General features: G+C 38.1%; 1 protein-coding gene and 1 pseudogene across 1 annotated transcript in view; both read right to left on the reverse strand.

The window, feature by feature from the left end:
- The window catches only part of LOC137988179 (cell cycle checkpoint protein RAD17-like), a 93304-nt gene that overhangs the window by 7712 nt on the left and 75592 nt on the right, over positions 1-10000 (reverse strand). Inside the window, exons 16-17 of the mRNA XM_068834232.1 lie at positions 9973-10000; positions 8255-8294 (exon numbers count right to left, since the gene is read on the reverse strand). The exon at positions 9973-10000 is cut by the window's right edge and continues 128 nt beyond it. Coding sequence (XP_068690333.1) covers positions 8255-8294; positions 9973-10000 — 68 coding nt within the window. The remainder of the gene's footprint in view (positions 1-8254; positions 8295-9972) is intronic.
- On the reverse strand, positions 2108-3041 carry LOC137988159 (uncharacterized; annotated as a pseudogene).

Below are 10000 nucleotides of genomic sequence, written 5' to 3' on the forward strand. Positions count from 1 at the left end.
CATTGTAAGCGGTGGTCACTCTTGTCTTTCACAAGGGTTTGAGTGACAATCAAGTAAGTTATTGAAACTCTGACTATTTACAATATGAAAGTATGAATTTAAAAAACATACAGTACATATTTTTAAAAAAAATACAAATACAAATAACTATTTGTAGGCTATATCTAAAAATTATAAAACTATACATGTATGTATTGGCTTTACGTACTCATCTATTTGACATTGAGATGTTTAATACTTCTATAGCGCCTTTTACATGAACATATGATCAAAAGCGCTTTACAAAATACAAAATCACCTATAGTACATGTATAATAAATTACATGATTAAATAAAAAATATCTAAAAACTAGCCAACTAACTAAACTATTTACATTGTAATTGCATGAGACTAATTAAAGAAAAGAGGGAATAAAAGTGTTCATGTAGCATTTTGTACGGTTGACGGGGTGCTTAAACTGCTGCTGCTTACAGAGACGATAGTGTGGCTCATTTAGGTCTGGTAAAAGATGGCTTAGCTTAGACATGGTTCAGACATAATTGAATAAAAAAAATTATTCCATAGTTCGATTCATCTGTCCTTGAAGGTCTCTAGATTACACAAAGAAAGCCTTTCATGATAAGACATGTCATTTGGAGAGATGATTGACAAAGCTCGCTTCTGTACACGCTCTATTTTGTCACTTAGATAGGCTGGCAATACTCCAGCACAGGCCTAATGCAAGTAGAAATATAGGTACCTATAAGGTACATGTGGCTTGTGCACAGACCACTTTCACAAATGGCGACTAGTTTTACATTCTTTTTGTATTTATGTTAATTTAGACCTACTGCCCTCATTCTTTAGAAATTAAAAGGGAAGAATATTTTGTTTGCCCGCCATTAATTATGAAAGAGGCTTAACATTTATGGTTGACGCTTGAAAGAACGCGTCTTGAGCGTTAACTTGGTGTTACACATGAAAAACGTGAAGAAATGATAAAGAAGGTGGTTACAGCTTTCGTTTGCGATAGACCTGATGAGTTCTGAGAATTCAATTTTTTTAAAGACACTGTTTTCACCGAGTGCAATTGCGAGTTCTTGCTCGAAAATTTGGAAGAGACTGCTAGTAGCCTTGAGATTGTCTGACTTTGATGCAATTCATAGAATACAGAAATAAAGATGTAAGAGACAATGTATATAGCACACGCATAAACATCAAGGACATATTGGACATCCATGTTAGCCCTCCAAGCACTAGGCCAAGCAGCATTATAATTGTGGACTCTTAATTCATTTGGCTGCAATTTTAAAAATACAGTTGGAGAAGTGAGGCTGAACTAATAGCTAAAGTAGTAAGTATGCTTCTTCTGATAGATTCAATTTGACAAGCAGTTGGTCAAATGTGACGTCTTCTCCTTCTTTCATATCATTCTATAGCACCCTGTTGCTTTAATTGTATGTCCAGTAGTTATTGATCTTTTATTTGTATGGCACTTATGCAGAGCAATTTGTGCCTTTCCAAGCAAAATTTTCATCATTTCTGCAGTTGCTTAGTTTTAAAGAATAATTATTTCAAAACACATGGCACAACTGTGGTCACATCGTCTCAGGTCAGATCAATGAATAGGAGTGATTCTAAGAAAAAAAGTAAAATCGTTCTCTGGTAAAAAGTTTTGAAAAACTATGAGCTTTCGACAGACTGAACTGCTGCCTTCAACGGATAAAAATGTGTGAAGCCTAAAAGCGAAAGAAATTTAAATATAACGAAAAATTCGCATAAATTAAAGGATAAAAGCATGTGGTAGAAAGAATGTTTAAAATTCTAAGAAAATTAGTGTTTCTTTAAGAGAATGTGATATTGTCTTGGGAGCGGGCACGAATTGTTGTCTGCCCCTACAGTTTTTGCCGTGTGCCATGACTCCAATGTCTTTCTACTCCGGTTGTTCGCTTTGTCAATGATTTTAGAATTGTTAAAGTCAATATCATGATTAAAAGTCCACGCGTGTTTTGCGACATTTGAGCCTTTAGTACAATGCTTTAAGTTCCTCATATGTTCCTTTCTCCTAGTAGTAAAGGATCTTTTAGTTTCGCCAATGTAGCTCCACGGGCAAGATGCGCATGGAATTTAATAGATGACATTGCACTGGTCGTCTTCGGCAGGTCGAAACTTAGGGATAGGGAAATGCTGCTGTAAAGTTTTAACTGGTCTGCTAGTGACTTGGATGTCGTGTGCCTTGAGGATTCTTGTGAGAGGTTCCGTGATGCCTTTGATGTAGGGAAGGACCGCAAAGTTGCGTCGGTTTGTTGGCTCAACCCATTTGAAGAACATACCAACCAACTCTTCTGGAGTGGGTGTAGGTGGTGGAGGCCTCGCTTTCTTTCTTATAACATCAGCAGCGATTTTTTTGGGATAGCCGTTGGAGTGTAAAGCGGCGCAAACACGAGCAGTTTCACGGGTCTTTCCAACTTGTGTGTTGGGGAGATTCAAAGCTCGATGCAGAAGTGTCTCAGCGGTGCTAATTTTATGTTTCCTGTCATGGTGTGAATGGAAGTCGAGATATCTATCCGTATGCGTTGGTTTGCGGTAGATGTCGACCAAAAGTTTTCCGTTATCGCGCGAAATGAGGGTGTCAAGAAAGGGTAGTTGGCCGTTGGACTCGTGTTCGATGGTGAAAGAAATATGCTGATCGATTGAGTTCAATGAATCGTGAAAGGAGGCAACAGCGTCACTCTTAATAATGCAAAAACTGTCGTCTACATACCGCTTCCAAAATTTCGGCGAGACAGTAGTCGTGTTGATTGCTGTTTTTTCGATTTCTTCCATGCATAGGTTGGCTACTACAGCGCTGACGGGGCTACCCATAGCACAACCGTGGATTTGTTTGTAAATGGTGTCATTGTAAACGAAGAAGTTATTGGACAGCACAAAATTCAATAAGGAAATTATGTCCTCGATGTCTAAGTTGGTTCTGGAATGGAGGACAAATCATCCTCTAATTTCTTCCTGATATAATCGCAAGCTTGTCGGTGAATAGAGACACCACATCAAAGGAAACCATGGTTTCATCATCTTGGATGTTAACGTCGGCTATTTCGTTAGAGAACTCCTGTGAATTAGCAACTGAGAACCCATCACGATTTTGGATCGGTGCAAGGATGTCGGTAAGGAATTTAGAAGTGTTGTAAAGTGCAGAGCCAATGCAAGTCACAATAGGTCTGAGAGGGTAGCCATCTTTGTGGTGTTTGATAGAACCGCGGATCGCTGGTGGAATGCCGTCGGTAGATCTTAATTTAAAGTATGTATAGTCGTCAATCTTTTGTTGTCTCTTAAAGTTCAGGAGCGTCGCGTTCAATTCACGCTCGATTCGACCGAACGGAGATCTTGTGACAACTTCATAGGTGCTTCGGTCCGCAAGGAGGGACTCCATTTTGCTGTCGTATTCTTCTCTATCCAACACAACGAGGCAATTTCCTTTGTCAGCTTTCATGATGACTCTGGAGCGGTCTTTCTTTAACCCATGTAAAGCTTTGCTTTCTTCTTTAGAGATGTTGTGATTAGGTAAAGAAGCCCTTTGGAGGATCGCAGCCGCACAGGTTCGTATTTGATCTTTAGATTCAACAGATAAATATGAGATAGAGGCTTCAATTTCGGCGACAAAGTCCTTAAAAGGAATTTTGGACGGAGTCGGGGCAAACTTCGGGCCTTTTTCCAAGAGCGAACGCTCGGAAGGAAGGAGTGGTTTCTTGGAGAGGTTAAAAACCCAATTGTTTTTATCCACGACATCAGTAGGACAGTTGTGGGAGGTCTTCAAGTTATTAAGCTTCTTATCGTGTCTTGCTTTGATGTTGTTCCGTACAGAATAAGCTCTTTTTTGTAAGAACTGTATTAAGGACGAGAGGGCAGCATCATCATAATTTCCTTATTGAATTTTGTGCTGTCCAATAACTTCTTCGTTTACAATGACACCATTTACAAACAAATCCACGGTTGTGCTATGGGTAGCCCCGTCAGCCCTGTAGTAGCCAACCTATGCATGGAAGAAATCGAAAAAACAGCAATCAACACGACTACTGTCTCGCCGAAATTTTGGAAGCGGTATGTAGACGACAGTTTTTGCATTATTAAGAGTGACGCTGTTGCCTCCTTTCACGATTCATTGAACTCAATCGATCAGCATATTTCTTTCACCATCGAACACGAGTCCAACGGCCAAGTTCCAACTACCCTTTCTTGACACCCTCATTTCGCGCGATAACGGAAAACTTTTGGTCGACATCTACCGCAAACCAACGCATACGGATAGATATCTCGACTTCCATTCACACCATGACAGGAAACATAAAATTAGCACCGCTGAGACACTTCTGCATCGAGCTTTGAATCTCCCCAACACACAAGTTGGAAAGACCCGTGAAACTGCTCGTGTTTGCGCCGCTTTACACTCCAACGGCTATCCCAAAAAAATCGCTGCTGATGTTATAAGAAAGAAAGCGAGGCCTCCACCACCTACACCCACTCCAGAAGAGTTGGTTGGTATGTTCTTCAAATGGGTTGAGCCAACAAACCGACGCAACTTTGCGGTCCTTCCCTACATCAAAGGCATCACGGAACCTCTCACAAGAATCCTCAAGGCACACGACATCCAAGTCACTAGCAGACCAGTTAAAACTTTACAGCAGCATTTCCCTATCCCTAAGTTTCGACCTGCCGAAGACGACCAGTGCAATGTCATCTATTAAATTCCATGCGCATCTTGCCCGTGGAGCTACATTGGCGAAACTAAAAGATCCTTTACTACTAGGAGAAAGGAACATATGAGGAACTTAAAGCATTGTACTAAAGGCTCAAATGTCGCAAAACACGCGTGGACTTTTAATCATGATATTGACTTTAACAATTCTAAAATCATTGACAAAGCGAACAACCGGAGTAGAAAGACATTGGAGTCATGGCACACGGCAAAAACTGTAGGGGCAGACAACAATTCGTGCCCGCTCCCAAGACAATATCACATTCTCTTAAAGAAACACTAATTTTCTTAGAATTTTAAACATTCTTTCTACCACATGCTTTTATCCTTTAATTTATGCGAATTTTTCGTTATATTTAAATTTCTTTCGCTTTTAGGCTTCACACATTTTTATCCGTTGAAGGCAGCAGTTCAGTCTGTCGAAAGCTCATAGTTTTTCAAAACTTTTTACCAGAGAACGATTTTACTTTTTTTCTTAGCATGAATCCTGGTAACGGATCTTCAATATTTTTAGGAGTGATTCTCTTGCCATTATCGAATTTTTTCTTTTTTTTGACCTAGAAATATACCAGAATAAGCTAATTCTTCTGCATATTTATCTCTGAACACAATTAATGGTATGTTGCCTTTGCCAGCTGAAAATGCATTCATGTTCACCATCGCCCAAGAAATCTGTCGCAGTTAACATAGTATCTGTAACACCAGCAAGAATTTCTAATTCATCTTCACTCCAGTCATTGTACTCATCAAATGATTCTTTCTGACCAACAGCATTAATTTTACTAATTCAGTATGACAATGCCTTGTGCAGGATCTTTGCGCTGATCTTTATCAAATTGATCAGATAAGTCATTTACAGTGTTTAATGTCCATGCAATTTTCATTAAACGTACCGGTAATTCCTTCTTTACTGTGTAAGGTACTTTACTAGTTAAAAGCCATTGTGCAGCCTGCAAAATTCTGTGCGGCCGTATATTCAGTGACAGTGCTGAGCTTTTATTTTGAAATATCCTCGACTTTAAGTTACCGTAACTTCGATCGTCCTGCATTCATGTGGTAACCATGGTAACATACTTATTGCATCTGCTGGTACAATACATTAAATAATATTGCAATGAAGTTTAAGTTGTCCTCCTCTTGAGGCTTGTATAAGTGAAATGTTTCAATAATATTGAACTCGGCAAAATGTGGGTCTGATTCTATAATCATGTGTATTCTCAAATTAAATTTGTCTGCAATTGCTTGCATAAGTACAATGTACAGTGTAGGGCAACACACCATGTTCCTTGTCTTGACCTACTCCTCATATATTCTGCCCGCGAATTACTGATAATGGTTTCTCTGAATCTTTCAGGATGTTCTGTCATATATTATTGAACCCTAGAAGCTCTAATATGCAAGTGAAATGTTGCATCACCATATTGTTGATGAGCAAGTTCGGCTCAAAAAAAAAAATCACCACATTCACAAATGTCGAGTGATCTCAATCCTTGTCTATTCAGACTGCTTTCTAGTAATTAACATAATATGTTCTGATGTAGTAGTAGAATGATTGACTGTTTGCATTTTCCACAGGGCCTGGATTAATAGTTCAATATCCCCAGACATCATGACTTTGCTAAAAGCTACATGATGCTGTTCATGTTTATGTTGTAATATGTAATGTAACGTCTACATTGTTTGCCGAAAAAGCATCCTTTCCGGTGAGCATAGTTGACATTCGGCAGCTTAAAACTGTCTCAAAATCATACAACATACAGGATACGGGAGTGGAGTTTTCAACAATTCTGATGTACTTATTTCTCACTTTTCTTTTCATTGTTTGCTTTTCCTGATCGATGCAAAATATATGGTCTACAATATTTTCTGAAAAAGCACTCTTTTCTTTGAACATAGTTGACATACCACAGTTACAAAATCATACAACTTAGAAGATCTGGGAGTCGAGCTTCGGAGCGATTGCAGAATACCTGTCACAAAGAAGAATTACGTAACTTAGCGACACAAGCTGCACATGAACTCAATTAGTGCTTCCATATTTTTCCTGTTCATATCTCCTTATAGGGCTTTTGTTTTCGCTGTCTTGTCAGCGCGTCATGTCAAAATAAATCAGAAAATCAGGTTAAACTATGAGCAATAGACCTGACAAGAGATTTCACCAGACCATCAAGAAAGTCAAGTTGAAAACTGTGATAAATAATATCGGAAATTTTCTGAAATGAAAGAAGGTATTTACTTCATTACAACCTCAACTCTCTCACGAGACAAAATTTCCCAATGAAGACCAGGAGGCAACCATCGCCTTTCCTTCGCATGCTTCAGATTAATTCTCAGTGAAACGAAGTGGCAATGAGGATGTCCCAACTTAAGTGCTGATTGGCTCCGAACATATCTATTATTACTTATTTACTTTCGGAAAAGTTGCATGATGACAATAGTGGCTAGTGCATGCACACTATAAGCCACAATAAAAACTAACAATATCATTAATAAGGACCCGTGCGCGCTTCAGCAGAATTAGAAAATACATGCGCTTTAATATTATCCTTTCTTATGACTTCATGAATATGACAATTCCACTGGTGAGTGCTAGCAGTGGTAACCCCTAAGATTTTTGCATGATATACTAACTAGAGCTCTTTGGAATTGACGGAAATAGAATTAAACTGGTGTTTTGATTTTTGAAGTCAATTATTAGCTCTTTACATTTATCAAGGCAGAATAGCTGGCAGCGAGAGGCAAATTTCTGGATTTTGTGTATAAACAAGTTTTGTGTATATATCTATGCCATACATCGTGTTTCAGTGTTTTCTTTGCTCAAAAAGCCTACCTTCAGTTGATATATAGTCCAATAGTCAGCGCAATTGTCTCTTTAACTTAGCATGATGCAATCTCAACAAAAAACTTCAGAGTTTTCAAGCAGTTTCCCTCCAAATCCTTTTTTTTAAGGGCTTTTCAAACACCCTGGAGGTCCAAAATTAAATTCCAGTGCTTTTCAAGGACTTCAAGGAGTAGCACGAACCCTGGGCGACTGCCTCCTTAATGAAAGCCCTATCGTACCATAATTATATAGATACATTACATACTTGCTTAGCCACTCCCCATAAGAGCTTTTCAGGGCCAATGAGATGTAATCAACCACAAAGGAACAGAACAACTTTAAGAATCCCAAAAACCAGTTGGTTGCATACAATAATACATTTGTATTATTGTTAATGCTGACAAGCTGTACCAAGGACTTCCAAAGGATCGATCCATTCACGGAGTGGCCAGAACAGGTCTTGAACCCGGGTGGGTAGTCCAGATTTGAAGGCAAGCGCCCTACCCATTTGACTGCACTACCTCCATGAACGTCTTTTGATCAGGTTAGGATTCACCGAACATCGTATTGTGTTCAGTGTTGTGGTTCATCCACTACTTCTCCTTTGCTCTGGGTCCATTGTTTTCATTGTCAATGCTAAACGCCACTGAAATGGCTGCCTTATTATAACAATATTACTCCATCAATTTCAAATGTTTACCTCTGAACAAATCTCTTGCTGTGTTACATCCATCTCGCATCTGAAATAAAATTGAAAACATCAAGGCATTCATTGCTACCTTTTGTGGGATCATCCACTGCTATTTACATGATCCCAACTCACTCTATCTACGGTAGATGTGACACTAAGGATTGCTTAACTTCTTTTACTCTAATTTTTTTGTCAATTATGTTATAATAAGTAATCTTTACTCTCTATCCTTGTAATGCTGAAATGAGCTGAGTTAACTACCATAAACAAATTACCGGTATATGTTATGTTTATGTGTATGGGGTTGCCTGTAAAAGGACAAGCACAAGGTTTACTGGCTCTGGCTGTGCAAACATTTTAGTACAATCGGCTCACCATAACCTCGAAACCTCTCCGTATTTCAAACCAAAATTGATTTCCCCTGGATTTCCGTCATCACTTACTACAATTTTATCAATTTTCGTTTCCTCTTCTGGTCATTCTTTATAATTATATTTCTACCCTCCATAACTCGAACCAGGTTCTTCAATATGTGACAAATAAAAACAAATGTAGCGTACTGCAACTGGCTATTTCTCGAAAAAGTAAATTGCATGAGCTCTGTAGCAGTAGCCCGACGTTGTTTGCTTTGAAAACTGCAAAGTTTACAGTACGTCAACGTTAATACAGTAACTTTACTTTGTTTCATGTTACATTACAATATGATTTCTACTGACAGTAATTTAGAAATGAATTGTTCCATTTTCACTTGAACGTTAAAATGTACACTGTATGAATACCGTAGAAAAACAGCTAGTAAACACCTTTTTTTCTCTTATTTCCAGGCCTTTGATTGTTTTCAACTCCTGATACATCTAACTTGAACCTTTTTTCATTTTTAGGTTCGAGTTCACTGTATTTACTCAGGTAACATTGATTACACACACTCTAAGCACTCTTCAATCCAACGTTTAACATGAAGTATGTTTAATTTATACTAAATCAATAGTGACTAACCCACTGGAAAAAGTTATCCAACTTTTGAAAGGCAAAGTATAAACAGACAATGTAAGACCTTTACCAGCAGTTAACATTAATTACTCTTCATTATTTACTAACACTGAAAGAAATATCGTAATTTAAGTTCTTTTAAAATGCCTAAACTGTCAAAGTGACCTACAGGTAAAAGACATCAGTAAATTGGAAATTGTTTGAAATTAACCTCCAAACCAAAAAATCATTCAGGGAACAGATTAGACAGCCCGCACCTTTACAGATTCACTTTTTCTGTCAAACGTCATAGACTGCAGTGTAGAATTACCAGTGCAGATTTTTTTTATTGATTGAAGACAAAAGAAAAGATAAATTTACTTTTTAATCAAAGAAAGGACTCTCAATATTGCACCCCTACATTTTCCTGGTTTGATGGCTGACCCATTCTTGTTGACAGATGAGTACCGGTATACAAAATTGTATTAAGAAACTGAGCATTTCAAAGGCTATATGTGACAAACACACATGCGTATAATATTAAGATATTTAATGCCAATTATTACAAGTACATGTTAGATCTGGCAGCTTGCAGTAACATAATTAAAGGCAAAGGAAATAACATTAATATGCAATTAACCCTAATTTGTTCCATTATTGTACTTTCCAGAGGGAAAGGGTGGAGGATGGATTTTGTTCAAAATACCTGACAAGAGCATCTACTGCTGGAGTGGGGATATATTGAACAGTGTATGTACCTTTTTATTGACATCGAACCACTGTGGC

This window comes from Montipora foliosa, unplaced genomic scaffold, assembly GCF_036669935.1.
Source record: "Montipora foliosa isolate CH-2021 unplaced genomic scaffold, ASM3666993v2 scaffold_410, whole genome shotgun sequence".
NCBI lineage: Eukaryota > Metazoa > Cnidaria > Anthozoa > Scleractinia > Acroporidae > Montipora > Montipora foliosa.